At 43.1% G+C, this 22,401-nt stretch overlaps 1 protein-coding gene across 14 annotated transcripts in view; it reads right to left on the bottom strand.

Annotated features, from left to right (window-relative positions):
* Positions 1–22,401, bottom strand: part of Pkp4 (plakophilin 4) — a 225,997-nt gene that overhangs the window by 22,720 nt on the left and 180,876 nt on the right. For 9 of the 14 annotated variants that reach the window (XR_009378791.1, XM_059260491.1, XM_059260493.1 and 6 more), the window contains 3 exons: positions 21,527–21,750; positions 14,374–14,502; positions 12,788–13,001 (listed from right to left, as the gene is read on the bottom strand). Coding sequence is in view for 13 of the 14 variants with exons in the window: in XM_059260491.1 (XP_059116474.1) it covers positions 12,788–13,001; positions 14,374–14,502; positions 21,527–21,750 (567 nt within the window). In the remaining variant the exon portion in view is untranslated. The remainder of the gene's footprint in view (positions 1–12,787; positions 13,002–14,373; positions 14,503–21,526; positions 21,751–22,401) is intronic. The other 5 variants (XM_059260494.1, XM_059260495.1, XM_059260501.1 and 2 more) reach the window with 1 other exon arrangement.

The following is a 22,401-nucleotide window of genomic DNA, read 5'->3' as shown; positions in this document are numbered from 1 at the left end:
AGACTGGACACCGCTGCTCCAAATGCTGTGACCTAAGGAGCCAGCTCGGAGCCAACGTGAGCAGCCTTCTCTGGATGTAAAGTACGGGTGTGTGTGTGTGTGTGTGTGTGTGTGTGTGTGTGTATGTGTGTGTGTGTGTGTGTGTGTGTGTGTGTATGTGTGTGTGTGTGTGTGTGTGTGTGTGTTAGCGAGCAGACAGTAGCCTTGTCTCTGTGGGAGGAGGAGGAGAAAGCGAAGGGCAGCTTTAGAGTAAAGACCCTGACTGTGCCCAAGGGCTGCCTCTGCTGCCATCCATCCCTGTGCTGTGGAGATGTGGTCAGTGATGGAGACTGATGCTGAGGATGTTCTGCTCTGCCTCTGTGCCTGCTCCGCTCCGCTCCGCTCCTCTCCTCCCCTCCCCTCCCCTCCTCTCCTCTCCTCCCCTCCCCCCTCCCCTCCCCTCCCCTCCCCTCCTCTCCTCTCCCACTTGGTTTTCATTTCTAGACCTCATTCATTTGGTTTCTCGGCCCCCTTCCCCAAGGATTTCACCCTTGGTCTTTCCCACCCCATTCTGAGCACAGTCCATTTAGTTGGGCCCAGGTTAGTTCTTCAAGGAGGGAGGGTTGGTATAAAAGGGAGATTTAGAAAATACAGAACCTGCTTTGTTTCTGAAAGCCGACTCTTCTCACTATGACCTTTGTTCACATAACTGTACCGAGGCATACAGACACAAGGTCCCACTGAGAAGCCTACACGATGTGCATGGTGCTTAGGAACAGAACTTCAGTTCCACTGTCAGAGTTACTCTGCCGTGTTTTGGAGCAATGGCTGGGTTCTGGGGCCAGACTGTCTTAGTTGGGAAAGAACTGACTGAATGTGGCCTTATTTATCTTTGCTCCACAGTACCTTTCAGTGTCTATTTCTATTTCCTATGTAAAAGCTGAACATCTTAGGGAGAAACATTGGAAAACAATGATAGTCAAGACCTATGAGTGAGTTATCGGTTGGTGTGTGCTGACCAAGGACCCAGAGAAAAGGAAGAAGGCAGAAGAGTGGCTTGAGGCACAGCAGGGTGGGGTCAGGGCTTTCAAAGTCCCTGCTAATGAAGCCATCACAGTGAAGAGTGCTAGCGGGGACCCAGGAGCTGGAGTCAGCTGCAACTGCCGCACACAGCTGCCTGGCCATTGATGGGGAAAATGTTATTACCCAGAAACCACCCCTGCTGACAATTTGGGAGCATGTGATTTCCTAACCTGACTGTTGCAATTCTCTTTCTGTCAAAGCCTTTCACATTCCTCCCTTCACAAAATACAACTCCTGGGGACAGCTTCATTTTCCAATAAGCGGCTTCCTTCTTCACGGAATGAATGCAGTCCAGTCAAGTTAACTACAAGGCAGGGTTTATGCAAAGCAACATCCACCATATCAGAGGCTGTAAGGATGAAATCAGACGTATGGTTGCCCCTCGCTATCCATGGGGGCAGGAGCTGACTCTAGGTCCCCTCTGTAGTTACCAAAGTGGGCAGATGCTCAGGTTCCTTGCAACAAAGTGGCATTTGTAGCGTTTGCATATAATCTATGCTCACTGTCTACTGTAAACGCTGCATCTTGCAGCACAATACCCAATGCAATGTAAACTCTATGTAAATATTTGCTGTGCTGTAATTTTTAGTTGAATTTTTTCTGTTGTATTGTTGTCTCCTTACTATTTTCCTGCTGCCAGTGGCTCTGTGGATGCTTCTTATAAACAGGAAGTTAGCTCTTTGTCTCTACAAGAAACTAAACAGCCTGCTCCAGAAACTTCAGGTGAAATTACAACCACAGAAGGGGGGCGTTCGGGATGAGAAATTACCTTATGCTGGCTCCAAATTCCGTTTTTGTTGTTTGTTTTTTCTGCCTTCATTCCTAGGTACTCCTAAGCTTTATTTATGGCAAGAGGGTATCTTTTGTATTTCAGGAGTCTCCTGATTTTTCTTTTTCTTTTTTTCCCCCCAAGGATTCAGAATGGCCAGCAGACTTATCATTCTACAGTTCGTCGGCAATCAGTTTGGGACTGACATCAGATAACTGTGTTCAAATTAACAAGAATAAACCCATCATCACCTGATTTATGGTGGCTTTATTTTCCATGTGCTTAGAGCTAAGCAACATGCGCCCAACCAATTAACTTTCCCACTTGATAATTTCATAGATGTGTAATTCTAAATGTGAAGTTCCTTAAAGGAAGATAAACATTTATACTTTTGAATTTATCTAGGCACGTGTGGGCAGCTACCTACCTACCTACCTACCTGTCCCCTTTCATGTTTTGTTACACATATGCAGGACAGTTGGTACCTGCACATACTTGTTGATGGATTCATCTTACGTCTTACATTTGTTTATAAATTCCCCTTTTATTTCCTGCCTATTAGGCTTAGAGGACAGGAGTGTGACTTTTCTTGAAACAATATTTAGGAGTGCCTTTAAAGTCCACAGCTGCAGAGAAAGGGCCAGAACAGTGTTCTAGACCTTTATCAGAATCCGCTGGTTTCTACAGGCCACCTTGCACACTGACACTACCATCCTGCTCTTCCACTTCCCAGCATCCGAAGACTAGGATTCCCATCCCTTAGAGTGTGAGGCAGAAAGGAACGGGGCTGTCAAAGCACTAAATGTCAAGTTGTTTAAAGACATGCAACCTTCCAGCAGATGAGCCGATTATGCTATCTTTTGATTAACTGGGGTGACTGGCTGGCCACAGAATGGATCTACCAGTGAAATTCAGGCTTTCATTTCTGCAACCCCAAAATTGGTCCTGTTTATTCATGACTTGAAAAAATGAGATTCTGGTTTTGCCAAGTATGTAGTATTGAAAAGACCCACTCAGCAGCAGCTTTATGGTCCTATAGTTTGTGCTACACACCACGCATTAGATCACCCTCTAATTCTGCCCTTTACAAGTCACGCTGAGCCCATTTGCTGGACTGAACTAACCACTTCCAAGGCTGAAGTAAATCTTTAGGCACTGGTTTTGATTTTCTACTCCCAAACCCCACAGTAGAGTTCAAAATGACTAGTTCCGGTCAACAAATACTAGATGAAAAAAGACTCAATGAGACATAAAAGCCTCAGAGAGGGCTTTTATGAATTTGGCTCTTCTACTCAAAGCAAAAAGCACCATTCTTCCCATTGGCTAATGAATCCCTGGGCACACTCCACCTTGCTAGAATAGTAATAAAACCATGCTCTCTCCAGTTTCTCTAGGGATCCAGGACAACAGGGAGACTCTTACAAGGGCTGTAAGTGATGAGCAGAACTTACAGCAGCTCCCAGATGTAGCAAGGCCGAGGAGAACACAAAGAGCTGTGAGCCTGGCATTCTCCATCAAACATGGCACCTCCAGCTCCTACATCCTAGTACAAAATTACCTCCAAAATTATGGAGTGGCACATTCCATCACCTCCTTGTTCCCAAAGAAAAAGTTAAACAATTAAAAGCAAGCTATAATTTGGTTTAGGAAGCTGGAGGTTTTATTTATTCAAAAGCAATTAGCTTTGTTCTGAGGACTGAGAATATACACATACAAATTAATTTAGAAAGTATTAGGAATTTCCATGTGTATTATAGAAAATGCTGCTTATTCTCTACCACAGAAAAGGTTAGAGATAATCATGAATAACCAATAAGCAAAATTAAATGGTGCCATGGGAGATGAAAGTTTGTTTTCTTCACAAAGAGCGAATAAAGTAATTAAAATACCATTTCACATAAATCCTACACTGTAGAATTTTGAAAGCGCTTGTGTTTAAAGCTGGCTGTATAACTAATCTAATGCCTAACTGATAGTTTTATTATTCACATTAAAAGCTGATTTTGCTGATTAATTAAAATAATAACAACTACTTGAAAGTACAATTTTAAAGGAACATTAGAAACCAAATAACATTTGAAAAGTGCTTTCACTGTCGGCAAGAATACAACAGCCAACGGACGTGCTTCTCTCTCTGACCGCACGGATCGTTTGAAGCCATTTATGTTTATATCGCATTCAGCTTTCCACATTATCAAAAATCAAGCACCTGCAGACACTGCCAAAGGAAAAAGGAAAAAGGAAAAAGCCTATGAAGTCCCAGCACTCCTTACATGCCACTCGCTATACCGTGTTCCTTTCCATGAGCGAGCATAATCTCCTCAGCTGTCTGTTTTGTGCATCTCTGCAGTGCTGGGGATTGAATTTATGGTGTCATGCATGCTAGGTGAGTGCTCTACCTCTGAGCCATATTCCCAGCCCTGACATTCAGTTCTTAATATTCTTCGCTTCAGCACCTTTCTCAAGACGCCCACAAGGTAAACTGAACTACTCCAGCCTCAGAGATGAGGGTGAAGATGACTGATCTTCTTGTCCTGGGGCAGAGAGAACATCCTGCTGGGTCAGCCAGTGTGCCTGTGGTAGCTGAATAGGAATGGCTACCATAGGCTCATAGATTTGAATGCTTGGTCACCAGGGAGTGGTGCTACTCGGAGGTGTGGCCTTGTTGGAGGAAGTGGGTCATTGCAGGTGAGCTTTGAGGTTTCAAATGCTCAAGCCAGGTCCCCTGTCTCTCTTTTCCTGCTGTGTGCCAATCTGGATGTAGAACTCTCAGCAACCTCTCCAGCTCCTACATGCCACCATGCTTCCCACCATGACAATAATGGACTAAGCCTGGGAACTACAAGTCTGCCCCAATTAAATGTTTTCCTTTATAAGAATTGCCATGGTCATGGTGTCTCTTCACAGCAACAGAAACCCTAACTAAGACAACGCCTTTGCTCCTGCTGCCTGGGGCAGCAACAATGCCCAGTATAGATCATGCCCTCATTCCAACAATGTTTGCATCCATGGACTTATGGGAACATGATGCTGTCCTGTACACCCATCCTGGAAGCATTGTTGAAAAACAGTGGTGGAACCATAGTACAAATACAGTAGTACAAGGACTTCAGACTGTGTGTAGGGTGTGCTGCATTGTGTATTGTTGTAGAATATTTTAAGATGTGTTACATTTGCTTATGCTGTGGAACATTGTTTAATGATGCAAAGATGTGTTGCATTCCTTTACATTGTATTTGTTTAACTCTGTGAAGCTGTGTTACTGTGCCTGTTTAAAGCACCTGATTGATCTAATAAAGAGCTGAACAGCCAATAGCAAGGCAGGAGAAAGGATAGGCAGGGCTGGCAGGCAGAACATATAGGAGAAGAAATCTGGGAAGAGAGAGATGAAGGAGTGAGAAAAGAAGGGGCCTGACACTCAGCCACACAGCCAGACTTGGAATAAGAAGGAAAGAAAAGATATACAGAAACAGAGAAAGGTAGAAGCCCAGAGGCAAAAGGTAGCCAAGATGATTTAAGAAAAGCTGGAAAGAAACAAGCCAAGCTAAGGCCGGGCATTCATAAGAAAGAATAAGACTCGGTGTGATTTATTTGGGAGCTGGGTGTTGGGCCCCCCAAAGAGCAAAAGAGTAAGAGTAAAAAATATCAACTATAGTGTATAGCCACACGCTGATGGTAACTGGGTATGAAGGAGGTCTCTAATCCAAGACCACAGCCTGCTCTGAGGGTGTACTCCTTATTATTTTCCAGCAGCCTTTGGCTGAAACACTCAGAACCTGAGAAAGCCTCACTTCTTCCCTGTGGCTGCTCCTTGAGGTCTCCCCTTTGCTCCAGTGGGGCTCTTAATGAACCTCTGCGGCTTTTTGTTGGGAAAAAAGTAGTAACAAGATGCTATGGTGAGTACTCAGCCACAATATAGCCACCTGCTACTGCCTGCCAGTCTTACATCTACAAACCATAAACACCACCTACCTTTAAAATTTATACCATCTCCACTCAACCACTACAGAGGCTGAGTAACTAATATAAAAATCCACAATCTGAAATGCTTTAAAATCTGATTTCAGATTCAGGATGCTAAAGTAAAGTTCATGTAACTATTTTTAGAATTCTACGAAATTCTTTACTTTGAAGCACTTCTAACCCCTAGAATTCCAGGGAAGGGCTATTCAACTTGTATAGACCTGCGCTGCCTAGCAGGGCAGCTCAGCCACAAGAGGCTAAGGAATTACTTGAAATGTGGCTAGTCCAGACTGATTTGTATAAGACTAGATTATAAAGACTTGGTATAGAATCAACACAAAATATCTCACAATTGATTTTCATACTGATGAAACATTGACATATTCTAACTATTGGACTGAATAAAATACATTATTAAAATTAATTCCACTGTCTTTGGGTTTGTCCTTTCTTAAGATGGCCACTGGAATACTTTAGAAGGGCGTGTGCAGCTCTGGTCACGTTTCTTTTGGGTGCTGGAAGGTCCCCGGTTGAGTTGTATGCTCTCAGGAGGCCTTGTGACAATTTTGGAAGATCAGTGAGCACAGCTTGAATATGCCATCTGCCAGGCACTCCACACACCTCCTCACAACACCACCAAGCACAGGTACCATTCGTCACCAGGGACATAAAGGTCCATATAGGTGACATGCCTGGATCCTTGGGCCTGTACGGAAAGCTGACCACCTGACTCTGAATCCCAATCTCACACAACACTGAGTTGCCTTCCCCATGGATGGTTTTAAATTATGGGAGTTCCTGTCTGGTAGGCCTGGAGGTTACAGCACTGAGCTGTAGTAGGAAAGGTATGGGTCAGAAAGAAAAGGGCTGTGAGCCCTTGGGAAGACTGTAACAATGAGGAAGAGGAAGAGGAGGAGCAAGGCTTGAGGCCGGGGATAGCCTGGAAGGTGGGTGGACCAGACTGGGACTCAGGTGGGAGAGCAGAACTGCCGCCACTGGGGTTACTCCAGTGAGCCAGGTACCGCAGAGCCTATGGCATGGGACTGTGGTTTCTGGGTGAGGTAGTGAGGACCCAAAGGTGGGAGGAAGTAAGATAAGAATCACCTGCAAGAACCTGGGGCTCGATGCAAGCTGCTGGTGGTGGAAAGATGGGCCGACAGCTTGTGTATGTGCCAAAATACGGTGCTGTTGACAGAATAAGAAGCCGAGGGGGTAGTGAGGAGAGCAGACAGCTAGCAAAACGCCTGCCATTTGCAGCTTCAGACTAATCGCTCAAGCTTTCTGCCAGGACCACTGTGCCATCAGCAAATTATAAAAATGAAATGGAATTGGAATAGTGGGGAAGCAATTATTACGAGAGGGACAAAAGTACTGTCTTCAATAACAGAAAAATGCCCTCTGCGGATAACTTGTGAGGAAAAAAATATCACGGTGGCATACAGTAATTTCCAGGGTTCTGGAGGTGCGACACCGACGGGGAGGGCCCAAGGGCCCTAGAGCAGGCTGCAGAGAGCTGCTCTTGGTCTAACGGCATGGCATGGGCCATGGTGTCTTTCTTCCTGACAGGCCTCCTGGGTGGGAATCCTTCTCTTGGCTCAGCTGGCTTTGGCATGGCTCTGCCTGCTCACCTCAGAGCTCCGTGGAATTTCCTGTACATTTGGTGCACAGTCTCTGTCAGGTGTGGGAGAGCTCCCTCAGGTGTGGCTTTCGTGGTGCAAAGGTGTCCGAGTCTGAGGGGAGGAAGCTTTCTAGAAGAGAGCTGTGGAGAACGCAACATGGGGCTAGCTGCAGCAGCTGCCCAGGGAGGGCCCTGCCTAAGCGCTCAGTCTGGAGGTACTTGCTTCTGCTACTGAGAATTGTTCCCACATGAAGGTCATGAGGGGGTTAGATCTTCGGTGTCTAGAAAACATAAGCACTGACCTGTGTTTCTGTGATTTCCTAATCATAAAGGTTGATTTGCCAACACCGAAGGGATCCCTTTACGGGATGGCATTTGTATCTCAGCATGTTCTCTACTGAGGTAATTTTGCCACTTGGTAGGTATTTTGAAAGGATTAATGACACTACATGGTTATGTAGTTCAATGTTCCTGCGAATGGCATTTCTTCAGGAAATAAGCTTACAATCCAGGAACGCTGAGAATTGCCCATGGGGGACATAAAGCTGGCTCCTTCTGCTGGAAGCTGGTACAAGGGAACAGGCTGAGTAAGGGAAACAAGAAAGGTTCTGAAGTAGAGCTGGCAGGGAGTGCAGTGGCCCCACCTCCCACCCCTGTTCTGCTGGTGACACTTTAGGATTCTGACAAAGAATCTGGTCATTTACATGAGCACGCAGATTTATCCAGAGTCACTTAAGACATATATTCTCCACCTGACTTGTGAGGGCAGGACACTGTTTCGTCTCTACCTCACTAAATCGTCAATGTAGCAGTCCTCTGCTGGCAGAGACAAGCAATTAAAGCTGCGAGCTGCAGGGCATCAGACCGAATCAGAGCCCTTGGAAGACTGAGGGGTGTGGTGTGGAGTCTGCACGTGTGTGTCCACTCTCCTCATATTTATAAGCTGTCTAGGCTACTGAGGGAGTACACCATGGCAGGCCTCTCTTTTGCTGGGAAATTCCACTCTGACCAATGTTGGTTAATCAAGTTCTCCGAATGACTTTACTCATTTTGCCTAGCACTCGGATGTCTACACTCAGATCTGAGGACCTAGTCCATGCAGAAGGGTGCATGAGACTCAGACTGTCACTTCTGACAGACTTAGAACACTGCAGCAAGCTGAAATGTTACGATGGAGTCGGGTCACTAGCTTGACCTGACTGCACTGGTGGAATTCCAGGATGATGCTGGGAAAAGTCAAGTAATTAGGATACTGAGATTCCTCCTGTTGGTACCCAGAATGAAGGGAAGTAGTTGAAACAGGCATGTGCATGCCCAGAGTTGCTTTTGTTTAGCACATCTCAGTGGCCTGTGCTGGGGGAGAGAAGATTTTAGCCTGTGTGTTAGGAACTTGACCTCCCTGTGCCCTGAGTTTCTCATTTGTGATGCAGGGTGAGCAGTTGTGCCTTTGTGGAATAGAGATCTCTTCATGGCATTTTCTTGTTCTAAGTTCTTTATGAACTAAGAGCTGGCACATCTATAATGAACTATTTTGGGATATTATCAATTAAACATACTTTTTTTTGGTGGTTATTTTTTCATTACAAATTTTCATGGCTTGAAATGAGATAGAGAAAGAGGGAGGGTGGCCAGAGACTGATGATGAATGGCTTTGTTATTATTATTTTAAGTAGACCAGGTGGTAAGAATTCTTACTAATTTGGGCTGGGAAGTGGGAAGGGCTGTTGCTAGATTTCTGAAAATAACACACAGCTCCTAATAGCTCAAGCGGTCCAGAAAAGCAAGACAGAAAGTAATGGACTGTCTCCTGTCTAGATCAGGTAACAAATGACTGCATAAAAAGCATATTAATGAGGTCAGGGAAACAAGAACAGAATTTTTCATCCTGCAATAATGTGGCTCTTTACACTTCGAATGACCACCTCTTGCCAGGACCTACTGTTTGCTAAATCTTTGCCTGGCTCACCTGGTTTTCCTTAGCACAAAACTATCTTAAAAAAATTAACTTAATCAGTTACTACACTTAAAGCAAATGCAGACATCTTTTTCAGAATAGGTAAAGTTTCTTCACTTGTATAGTAAAAATTGCTAAACTAAAACAAAGAGGACAAAGGGTGGTGGTGTGGGGACCACGGAGGCTCCCTATTAAGGCCTTACTCAAGCTCAGAAAGTCTAAGCTTGCTTTGCCCAGCAGGGCTGCATACTAGGATGATATGGCCAAAGGCGTGGATACTAGGTGTTTTGAAGGGTCTATACTTGTTGATACTTTATACCTCAACCTTGGAAGGGGGAGGTCTTTTGCCCCTCCCCTTGCTGATGAATAAAAGGCCCATTATGAATAAAGTCGAGGTGACTGGGTATTGACCCAGGGCCCTCCCGAAGCTATCCTGTGTCTCTGTCTTTCTCATCGTCTCTGATTATATTTCTATCTAACACTTTCTCATTTCTTTTTCCTCCCTCCAAGAACCCTTGGATAGGTCAAAGCTGGACTCCGACAGGGTAGACTTTAGTCTTAATAAATATGGAGCCAGTGATGAGAGAGGGATGATGTGAATCATGTTCTGCATGGTGTTTGTAATGCATGGCTCCAATTTCAAATTTCAAAACCATCAGCATGGAAATATTCTACTAGCCATATGAGTGAATAATCACTTGCTAAATTGGAAAGAGTGAATACAGAAGTTATATGAACTCAGTCTATTAATACTGAAGAACAAAGGCTACTTCCTGGTACTTAACACTGGCATTAATAGGGAGGATTAACAGCGTGACAGTGTTGGGACATCCAGTTCATTACAAAGCAGGCTTCCAGATTCTTTGTAATGTCTTCGACTTCTACAGTTTAAAACAGGATGTTTTCAGAAAGCCCAATAACTATAAACTCGTATTTCCTAGCTCAGAAACACAATTTAATAATCCTGAACAAATGGACTCATCATACCATTTTAGTGACAAGATGCTTCCACTTGTAATCACAGTTGTGGCCCAGAAGACATTGACTTGCTAGCTTGATGGAGGGCCAGCTAGACTTTGTACAGCTTTTGTGTTTAAGCATAGTAACAGCAAAAAGCCCCTGGGGGAAGGAAGATCCACTCAACGCACCCTGCACACAGCAGAAAGTACCTGAAAAGCACAGTGTATTCCACCGTGGAAAATGTTCAACACGATGAAGGAAACACAAGAGTCATGTTACATGTTAGAGAACCATTTTAATTAGCAAAGACAGCCACACTGTCTTGAGAAAATAATCTTGGCAAAAAGTTTTGGTTTTTTTCCCTTGAAAATGCAAAGGTGGCCAAAAAATATACACCCCGGGCAGTTACTACACTCAAAGCAAATGCAGACATCTTTTTCAGAATAGTTAAAATTTCTTCACTTGTATAGTAAAAATTGCCAAACTGAAACAAAGAGGATGGGGGGAGGGGAGGCGGAGGCGTGACTTTAGACTTAATAACTAGGTTGAATCGCTTAATATTGTGAATAACAGAAGACCTACTTTCAAGTGAATAGTCATTTCTTCAAATTATTAGTTTGAATTCAACAGTTTATTGGCCTTAAAAATGATCACTGATGAACTCCTAGTCCACACCTGCACAGGCCAAACGTGAAGCCCGTAAAGCCACTGTCTCTGTGGATGGCACTGGCTGAATACTGAGAAACAGACAGAGGACACTCTGATCTCAGGGAGGGTTCTCTAGAACACGGGCAGCTGTGCTTCTTGGAGTGAGGGTAGTTCAGACCAATGGTTCCTGGTTAGGAGGGGTCGGGGAGGCTGGTTGTAGGGCAGAACTGGTCTTTAGGGCTGTTCTTATGAGCTCCCCAGGGCTTGTGTCCCTTACCTTCTCAATCAAAACAAACGTACTGTTGCTTTCGGGACAAGCTTGATGATGCCCAAGCTTGTGCCCGGAAGTTATGCAAGTTTCCTGTCCTGGCCAATGCAAACACACAGTGGAGCTGAATGCAGAAGTGGTACAGACATCCATGTCTTGCTTGGGTGGCTGATCAGACAGGAGGAACTGGAGACCCCTTTCAACACCCCTGTGATTCTGCAGTTTAAAGAACTTGTAAATATTTGACTTGGAGAAGTGTTAATGAAAGAAGGATTTAAAGATCTCCTGAGGCTTCCTGCTAGATGACACACACAGTTCGCTTTTCTTACATTTCCTCTGAAACATCAGGTAAGTCTGGTTCTACCAAGTGTTTGACCGAGAAATGGAACAACTAACTTTACTTTCTCCCTGGGTCTTGGGCTATAACATGTGTGTGCACATACCATGTCCACATACACACACACAAGCAAGTTCTCTAGATTCACAGTATGACTTGGTAGTTTCATATTAACCAGACAATGTTTACACAGAAATCAAGCTGAGAGCAATAGCTTTTGAGAACTGGAAAATATGTTTCTTAAGTCCTCTACATACTCGATCCGAATGATATGTTTTCATATTGATCATTCCCTTTCCAATATTTTGAAAGGACCATCTTACAAGCAACCATTCCACTCAAGATTATTACTGGCTACAGTATATGATTATAAAGTGAGTCTTGAATTCCTCTACCATATACATATGGTTGAAAGAAATGTTTCTTAAAAGTCCAAAAAGTTTCTGGTAGAGGGTTCTAGAAGAAATATCAGAAGATATTTTTAGTTTTATATTGGAAGATTCCATGAGGATATAGCTGTTTGAAATATACACTCACATTCCTCTTTTCAAGGCCAGGGCCCATATTTAGAAAATCTTGTGTTTAAACAAACAGAAGAGTCCAACACTCAGGAATGATGAAACATCTAAGTGGGCACTTGGGTTAATATGCCCCAGGCAAAAGGACAAGAGTTCTTCTCAAGTGCTGACTGCCTCTATTTCAGATCAGTTTGACTTACTTTTAAGTAATAGGAAACAGAAAAAGGCAATCACTGAACTTTCATGCACTTTTCTTCATGTTTGGCATTAAATCTTATAAATCCTTTGAGGTCTGTTTAGGAAAGACAATATAAGAATTCCATCCAAGGAAAAACATAGCAATGAAAGTCCAGCAAGACCTTATTTCTTCTATGAGAAGCTATGAGAGAGGAACAGAAAAGGAAGCACACATCAGGGATGTCAGGACCACGCAGCTGCTTAAATAGGGGAAGCAAGTGTGCATTCCTATGTACTGATACCCATATTAGCTGCTACTGACAGAACACTGCAATGTCTTCTGGGGGCATGGCCTCCTTCAAGACAGCTGTGAGCATCGGCTAGCCCACCCACCTGCCCAATGCCTCATCTATCTCAACATTGCTTCCAATGGCTTCTCGATGCTACTCTGGAAGGGCACAGTCTCGAATGTTTCCAGCTTTCCCTCTAGACAAGATCACATTCTCTACCCACCTGTAACAAGCTCCCTTACTTCTGCATCAATTGATTTTCTCAACAGTCGCAGCAAGGCAGGGATCCCACCGACATTCTTCATTGCTATTTTATTTTCATCTGTAGACTTGCCAAACACAAGGTTTCGGAGGGCACCACAAGCATTCTTCTGAACTTCCAAAACTCTGTGGTCCAAAAGGTCAACCAGATGCTTGATTCCCCCTAGCTTGTACACCTGGAATGAAAAAAATCCCAGGCCTGAGGAATATGCAATAAACTGATGGCTGCACAAGTCTGTTAGGGTGAGATCATGGGACACACTTGCTGAAAATTTGAAGGCTACTCTCTAAGATGGCACTCCTTCCCTGTGCTCAGGCTTAAAGAGAAGGGAGATCTGGGGGACCGGCCCCTGCACACAGGCCACAGTCACATACCCAGGGGTCTGCGTCCACACCAGGCCTGACACTTTCACTGTATGAGTGTGTGGAGTGAATATACAGACACAGCACCCAGACACTCAGAGCCAATGCAGGAATCGAGTTCTAGATCTGCTTCTCCAGGCTACTCTCTTCATACTCTTTTCCACTTGGAATTCTTTAGTATTTTACTTTATTATTCATGTCCACCTTTAGGTCTGAGGCTGTTATGTGGTTTTACAAATTGAGCAGGTAATAACTGTCATTGCAGGATGATAAGGCCTGAAATGTTAAAAAAAATCTGCATGCTCCAGAACACTAGCCAATAACTAGGAACTCACTGTTTCTATAAACACCAAAATACTTGTCTTGACCAGAGCCTCATGTGACAGATTATCTCCCCAGTTCAGTGAATGCAGTAATTTTTAATCTAATAGATTCTTTGAAAATATTTCTAAGGCTTAGATTAAAGTGATTTTTGCTTCATGTTTGATAAATATGCTAACTAAGTGGATGAGCTTTGACAGGCTGAAGGCACTCCAGGCAGTCCACTCATCCCAGGTTTGCCTGAGAGGCGATGATGCAAAGCATAGTCAAGATGTAAAGGGTGTCTGGAATCACTTCAAAAGGAAATTTTATTTTTTAATAGTTTTCATGGTGCTAAGTATAGTCAGAAGATTTTCCTGTGTCCCGCCCAGTCTGCAGCTGCTCAGCCCCAAGTAAACACACAGAGGCTTAATATTATTTTTAAACTATGGTGGACCAGGCGGGACTTTAAAACTTTCTGCTACAGCTAAGGATTGAACTTAGGGCCTTGTAAGCACATACTCTGCCACTGACAACACCCTCAAACTTTAGTCATTTTGTAATTTTATGTTTTAAAAACTTTGTTATTACTTTATGTGTATGGGTGTTTTGTCTGCATGTATGTATGTGCAGCATGTGTGTGCAGTACCCACAAAAGCAGAAGAGGGCATTGGGTCCTCCCTAACTGGTGTTACAGATGGCTGTGAGCTGCCATGTGGGTGTTCAGAATCAAACCTGGGTCCTCTGGATGAGCAGCCAGTGCTCTTACCTGCTGAGCCATCTTTCCAGACCCCCAAGACCCCAGTTATTTTTAAACAGCAAGCAAGCAGCTGCTAAGCGGAAGTCACAGTGTGCCCACATCATGGTGGGCTCTGGGTCTAGTACCTCCATCTTCACTTTGTTATCCCCGAAGCACAGGTGCTGCAGGTAGGCCGCGGCGTTTGCCTGGACGGATGGGAACTGGTGTTGCAGCATGTGAATGACTTCTGGCAGCTCGGGGTCGCGCCAGGCAAACTCCCTACGTGGAAGAGACATAGCTTCAGAAAGGAAGCTCCAAGCGGGACAAGCCATTTCTGATAGGACGGAAAAGTTCAGCAGAGGCAGAAATCAGAAGTTACAAAAATCCTAACGCATCTATTTGGAAATGATTTCTCCCGATCATGTATATAGAGGCCCAAATGCTTAAGATCCCAAAGAAATCATGGCACACAGACACAGAGAGAGCTAAGGGAACAAAGGGAATTCTCGATATGGACAGCTTTTCCACTTCAGTGTTCCTCCTCTGCATTTTAATTTTATGCCTTTCTACCCATCTAAGAATGCAGCAGATGCCACACACAGGTAAACAACTGCAGTTTAGCTCAGTGAGATGTCATGCCCAAGGAAAGGAAGGCCTGATGGGAAAGGACAGAGCTGTACCAGCTGCTAATCACAGATAAGGTGAGAAATCACAGTGATTGTTCAGAAACTTAAATATTCATAGCTGCTCTTGATTACGAGACAGAAACACAGAGTAAGAAAAAAAAAGTAACTTGTCAGGAATGTTCTATCCAGGGAAAACCATTTCTGACACTCCCTGGCCTTTCTATTTTCAAGTAACTGTATTATTAGTAAGTAGTTCTTGGTAGGTCAAGAATCATGAGCACATATTCTGTGTCAGACACTATCTCAGGTGTGACCGCTCTCTTACCCCTGAAGTCATGTGATGTGTGCATACGAGAGTCCAGTGAGCTGGGTACACACTGACGAGCAGTGACACCTGCACGTCCCCACCATCAAACGCAATGTCTTGTTGTTCTATAATAATGAGTGCACATGACACTTACTGCAGATTCTTTTAGACTTTGTTTTCAGGAAGCATCTCACTGTCCAAATTTTCTCATGTCATCTGACCTGCCCACTACTTAGAATCTTTGCAACATGTCTATTTTACATGGAGGACAGCTTTTTTGTAGCAAATGGTTCACAGAACAAATATGCAGATGGAAGGAGGCCATTAAACTTTAAGGGAAACAACGAGCTCGGGCTGGAGAGATGGCTCAGTGGTTAAGAGCACCAGCTGCTCTTCCAGAGAGCCTGGGAATCCAAGGATTCCCAGCGTCCTTGTGGCAGCTCACAACTGTCTGTAACTCCAATTCCAGGGGAACTGATGCCCTCACACAGACATACATGCAGGCATAACACCAATGCTCATAAAAATAAATTTAAAAATTCTCATGAAAAAGAAAATAACGAATTTACACTAAGTTAATAAAAATTACTCTTCATATTAATAACCAATTGAGACTTCTATTGGTAGGTTGGGTTTTTTTTTTTTTTTGTACATGGATGCTGATAGACATCACTGGTGGCAGCTTATTTGGAGGCAGCCCAGTTGTCCACCAAAGGGGCATAAATGAACTGTGAGGTAGTTGTATAATGGAATAATACCTGATAATAAAAAGGAGTTGACTGCTACACCCAGTAGTGTGCACTGACCTTTTGTTTTAAGCAAAAGAAGTTGGATACCACAGTACATTATACAAGATGCCACTGGCAAAGCGAATCAGTGCCCACAGAAATCTGAGTATAACTGTCTCCAGAGCAAGCGGTGGTGTGGCAATGAACCGGAAATTATAAGAAAAAAAACCTTCTAGAACAATGGGGACACTTTAAATTATTCTTCCTCTAGACAGGGTCTTATACTCTAGCTCAGTCTGGCTTTAAGCTCAAGGCAAGTCCTCCTGCCTCAGCTTCCCTACTAGCTAGTTTATAGATCCAAGAGTGTCACTTGGGTAGGGAAGGCTCCAGGTATTAATTTTTCAGTCCTCTTTAAGGGGCCATTACATACCTGTGCATACGTACACATACCACTTATGCAACTGAACACTTTGTGCGTCACTATAGGAATCACCATGGCTGCTGAAGATCCAAACGCTCATTAAGACATGGCCTTTGGACACAGGCTCCCATTCATAGCAAGGGCACAAGTCACCGTTTATCCAGTTTTCCTGCATCTAGCCCCATCTTTGCCTTGACTGCTCCCCTGAGGCAAGTACCACTAATTCCCATGGGATACAGACAAGGAACTGGGGTAAGTGGGGGTTAGTGAGACCCCAATAGTCTATTCTACGTGTTCCTCCCTACAGAAAACAGAAAGTGAATGCAAGTTTGTTTTGAAGCTGGGAAATGCAGCATGGCCACATTTTTATGGGAGATAACAATTAGAATATGCTGGAATCAGAAAGGATTGGTGGTAAGACTATCTATACAGTTGCTCAAAACACAGACGCCTGTAATTTAAGTCTTTCCTCATCACTCACCCAATCATCAGTGGGCTCAGCTATCCATCCTTTCTATCTTTCCTAAACCATCTCAAGACTCCTAGACTTTCCCTCTGCTTCAAAAACCACCTTTCCCAGATTCAGTCTTTGTCTGGCAGCCAGATTATCTAAAAAGTTTCCAGAACCCACGTGATGCTGGGTAGCAATGCCAGTCTGCTTGCACTCCAGCCTCGGAAGGTGGAGATGGGATCCCCACAGCGAGCCTGCTAGCAGACTCATCACCGATGTGAGAGCCTGCCTCCCTGAGCAAGGTAAAAGCCACTGAAGAGGATCCTCAACATCAACCCTCAGCCCTCCCTGCACCCACGCATATACAGATACACACACACATGGGTGTGCACACCACACACACACACACAGACAGAAAGGAGAAAAAAAAATCAAAAGAATTGGAGTTCTCCTGCTTTGGCCAAACCCTTAGGGTCTCCAATCACTGTTATCTGGACGTCAGCTGATTATCAGAGTGCAGTTCCCCTGTCTGTAAAGTAAGAAGAAGAAAACTGTTTTCTTCCTGCTTATGAGAATGGCTCTAATGGCTAAGCAGTGTACAGTCATTAACATTCCCCTCTGAAAAACGAGGATTTCCAAGGAGGGCCATTTTCTGTAGCAGTCTCTTTTTTCTACATTCAACTGTGTTAACCATTTCTGATGAACCATGTAGGGTCTACTGTGTAAGACAGAGCTGTAATTGACGGAGTGCCAGGAGTGTGGCCTAGTCCTTTCTGATAACTCACATTTACTGCAAACATCTATTTTCCCTCTTTAAATGGTACAGTGATGGTTAAGATTTCCTGACATACCTGGGCGCCAGGAAGACCAGACATCAGAGGAGAAGCTTCCAGTACGAATAGGGCAATGGTTGGCATCAACATCACCCTTGAATTAAGCTCAGCAGAAATTTACCCTGGGAAAGCTGCTACCAGTTTCCATGCTAACTGGATGGTACCACTGCAAGGGTTTGCTAATTACAACCTAAGCCTAGACTTTTCTTTTTTAGCTATGGTTCTGTATTTTGATGTCCCATAAACTACAACAAAACTGAGGTAAATGTGTGAGGGAACTGTTTATAGGCTCTGGATAGGTAACACAAGAATGAAAACCTGAGAGGAGCAAATACCCAAGGAATCCCACATACCTAGCTGTCTCCTTAGGGACATTTTCTGCACCAGAGTGCAAACGATTGAGACTCCAAGAGTGCAGGATGGAGTTGCCGCCCTGGGATAGGAGCAGTGGTGAGGACTGGAGGTGGGGGTGGATTGGAATTTGTTGGTACTAAAGAAGGTATAGACAGGGTACTAGTGAGGCGAGGGCTGTGCAAGTGCAGGGCACTCCAACAGGACTGCCTGGTGCAGTGACTACTGTACGACGAAGTTGAACACACAGTAGGTGATACTGGACTCCAGGCCTGCTGGATTGCAAATGTGAGAACCACAGAAGAAGCTCTCAGAGGCCATGTCCGAGCAGCCCAGACCATGCCACAGAATAAGGTGGATACTCTAGGCCTGAAACACATTGGAAATAGACTTTTCAAAGGGCAAAACCAGTGTTGGCAGTGTCAAAAGCATCTACTGGTAACTTAGTTATCTGTCTGCCACAAGAAACTTGCTGCCGTAGCAGATCATCTAATCCAGGTTCCTTTGTTCACAAGAGGCAGCAGCTTATGAGAAATCACTGGAGATGATGGGACAAGGAACAACAGGACAAACAGAACCAGAGGCAGCCCTGATCCTGAAACTTTCAGAGGAAGAACTTGAAGCAACTCCATTTATGTTCAAAGACTTAAAAAAAAAAGAAAGAAAGAAAGAAAAAGAAAAGAGGAGCTGAGCGTGGTGGTGGAGTGCTGGGACCCCAGTGGATGCAGGACTCTGCATGTTCCAGTGAGACCCTGTCACACAAGCCACACCACACCACACAAACACAAAGACAACTAGCGAATGAGTGAGTAGATGAGGACTCTTACCAGACATGGGAACTACAGAAAAAGACTGAGTTGACTTAAAAAAAAAAGGAAGAAGGCCTAAGTATTTGAAATTAAAAATAAAACAGCAATCAATGTACAGGTCAAACAGATACAAGAGTACAGTAAGAAGCAGGCTATGCTAGAAGACAGACCCCTAGAAGCTATGTGGCTGAGGGAGCTTACTAACTCTCATGATCACAATGTGACTTTAATACATGTAACTAGAATCTCAGAAGGAAAAGAGGGAGTTTAGTGCAGAAAAGAATTTAAAAACATAAAAGCTGATTTTTTTTTGTAATTTTGGCAAAACCATCAATCTATATTCAAAGAATTTCACCCCAATCAGGTCAAATGCAGAGACCACACTTCAGCTCATCACAATGAAATGCTGAAAGCTGAAGAGATCAACGAAGAAAGCTGAGAGGAAGCACATTACATAATGAGGAAAATACAAATAATTTCTTATTTCTCACCAAAAAACAACAGATGTCTGAAGACAATGAATAACACCTTTTAAAGTACTGAAAGAAAAAAAAAATCACACTTGTAAATCTTGAAGTTTATATGTGGCAAAAAATATCCTGAAATGTGAGACAAAAATATTGGAGATAAACTGAGGTTGAAAGAACTCAAAACAAATTCTTCAAGCTGACGGAAGTAAGACAAGATGGAGACCCAGGGTTACAGGAAGACCTTCAGTGGTGAAGGTAAATATTTAAAAAAATTTGTTTTTATTTCTCTTCATTTCTTTCAAAGTGACCATTTTCAGAAATAACAGTACTGTGTATTATGGGGGTTCAAATGTATGTGACAGTGACCCAGAGGTCGGGGGTAGAGGAAGGGCCACCTGCCAAGCTGAAGGCCTGACTGAAGGAGCATGCCTTCCACAAGAGATGTTCTCACACTGGTCTGCGCAGAAAAATCCATTTGTGTAACTAACAATGTCCGTTTCTAAGCTAAGATCCTGTCTTTTAAAGTCACAGCTGGGACTGGTGGTGGGTATCTAAAATCCCGGCATGAAGAGACAAGACTGAGGTAGGAAAATCAGGTAGCCAGCCTGAGCTACATGGCAAAAGCCTGCCTCAGAAGAGCAAAATACCAAACAAAATTATAAAACAACAAAACAAAAACAAACCTAAAAAACAAAATCCTTACAAATTTCCTTTAATATAGAAAATGTCAGTAACTTCCAGCCTCACGGAGAATTCATCAGGCTAATTATGGAGTAAGAACAGTAGAGTTTGAGGTGAGCAAAACGTTAAAGTTGTTATTTTCACAACTGAGGAATAGCAGTTGTCATAAGCCTGTGATTCTCATCATCTGGATTCCAGGGTCAGCTACAGTAAACATACCTGTTACTACAGGATGACTGCTCATCTTATGAACAGCCGGCTAATCAGAGAAGTTGCACATAATCAAAGCTTGCTGTAATAGTTTATACATTAGACTATGAAATGACCATAGCATGAATAGCGAAAGTGTATTACCATACATGAAATAATTGTTTATAGTGAATCAGTTCATATTAGAGGTCAAAGCTGATGTCTTCAGGGGTACATCTTCAACTGGAAACTAATCACTCCTCACTGCTCTTATAGGTAGCTATTATTATCTTGCAGGTCCAGCTAGGGTATCAAATCACCTTGAATTCAGAATACCTTTGGGAAACTTTGTATGTGTTGGGAACCATAGAATTTTGTCATTCTGAAGATTTTAGAAAATGGAATAATCTAAGAAAATTTCTGACAGTTATATAGTTCTTTTTGAAAAATCCTTATGATAGCCCAAAGTGTCAAACCAGGACTACAAAAACAAAATGTGTGCCTAAGCCCGAAAGAATCTTAGGCATAAAAGCACACTTACAAAGTGGCTTCAGTAAATCAGTGGCTTCTTCCCATCCACCTAAAGCACCTTTACTTACTCTAGTTAGTGACCAGAACCTCACTCATTTTAGTTCAGTCATTAGAATACGTTGGTAGGTTGTTACATTCAAAAAGATAATTATAACAACTTCCCAGTGAAACGACTGTGGGCGAAGAGTGAATGAAATCTTGCTAATAATATATGGCTTAAAATAATGCCAAAGTTACTTAAAACTTAGTAATGATTCCATTCTTTCAGAAATGAAAATTCTTTAGTCTTGAAACATATTTTCTGAATATTTTAAGTGGCTTTCACTAAAAAGGAGGCCAATTTTTCAGACTCAATCATATTTACCATGGAAAATGTCATGTAAGTGGCCAAACAAAATAAAACAAGAACACATGCCCATTATCTCTCAAACGCGTCTTGCTTGTGAGATGAGAATTTTTGTATGCCATCTTCTAAATGACACAATGCTTTGTAAAGGACCTCATTCATAAAAGCTGTACCTAGCACTGACTAATACAACTGGAAATGTATACATCTTTTCTAATTTAGAATTAATAGATGAATTTTCTAAATGAGGCAGTCACAGTGGGGAGGAGGACGGCCCTTCAGTCTTTGTCAGGTCCTCCCAGGTAGTTGCCTGAGAAAAGTACCTTATGATGAATGCTACAAATAATCCCACTGATCTGTGTGTTCTCTAAGTTATAATTAAAGTCTGAGAAGAGGCAAACCAGCTTAAAAACATAAAGTCAGCCTCAATGACCTACACAGGTGGAATAATAGAAATAAGGCGTTTCTGATACTACCATAGACTCGACAGGTTAAAAGACAGGACAGCGGAAGCAGTTGGTGTGACATGGAGTGTCTTGCAGAGTCCCTCTGGTACTTGCCTGGGGTCCTTCTGGATGCTGTCTATTGATGGGGATCTTGTGGCACCGTCATCAGCTGGCCCTGTGTGCTGCAGCCTGTTGTAACTGCACTCTTGGACTCGGTACTGTAGCGGCCTGTAGGGCTCCGCGTAGGTAGCTGCTGTGTTTAGAGCATAGTTATTTCTTTGGTATGTAAGGGTGCTTCGTTGGCTGGATGTCCTTTGTAGATTTCCAACACCTACTACAAAGTCAACATTTTGAGAAAGATTAGTATGTTCTCCACAGAGGTGCACTTTTCAAACATACAATTTTTTTTTTTTTTTTTTACTTTTAAACACGATTTGACATTTGGCAATTACATCAACTGTTTATTTTTAGATTTCATAAACCTAGCTTGCTGGCACTAAAAGAAGTCCCTAGAAAAGAGCCAGTGACGCCATGAATCTGCTTATAGGCCTGGTTATATTAAGATTTAGGAACTTAAAACTACATGAAATTAATCTCAGAAATGAATGGTGGTATATCATAATTTTAACTTAGTGATTAAAAACAAGGTCTTTACTGAAATTTATAAATAAACCATCAAGTTTTTAAACAACCTACTTTACTTCAATACCTATGGTTCTTGGCAATACTGGAAAAAAAAAATCTATGTCACAAGAAAGATGGATTTTAATTCTACGGCTACTCCCAGAAATTCTTACGTGATATTACACACAAAGCGACTGTCTGCTGCACTGAAATTTCTCTCCTAATAGTCCCATTGTTGTACCCGAGTCTTTCTGCAGTTAGAAAGGTCGTTCACCCTTTCTCAGTCCTCTTAAAGGAATTCCTCCTCACAGAGCCTAAGAACAAATGACCATTTCCTCACTAACAGCTACCAGAAGGAAAA

Source organism: Peromyscus eremicus, chromosome 4 (genome assembly GCF_949786415.1).
Source record: "Peromyscus eremicus chromosome 4, PerEre_H2_v1, whole genome shotgun sequence".
Taxonomy (NCBI): domain Eukaryota; kingdom Metazoa; phylum Chordata; class Mammalia; order Rodentia; family Cricetidae; genus Peromyscus; species Peromyscus eremicus.
Note: the sequence above shows the minus strand (reverse complement) of the source record. Positions and strands in the feature narration are given on the sequence as shown.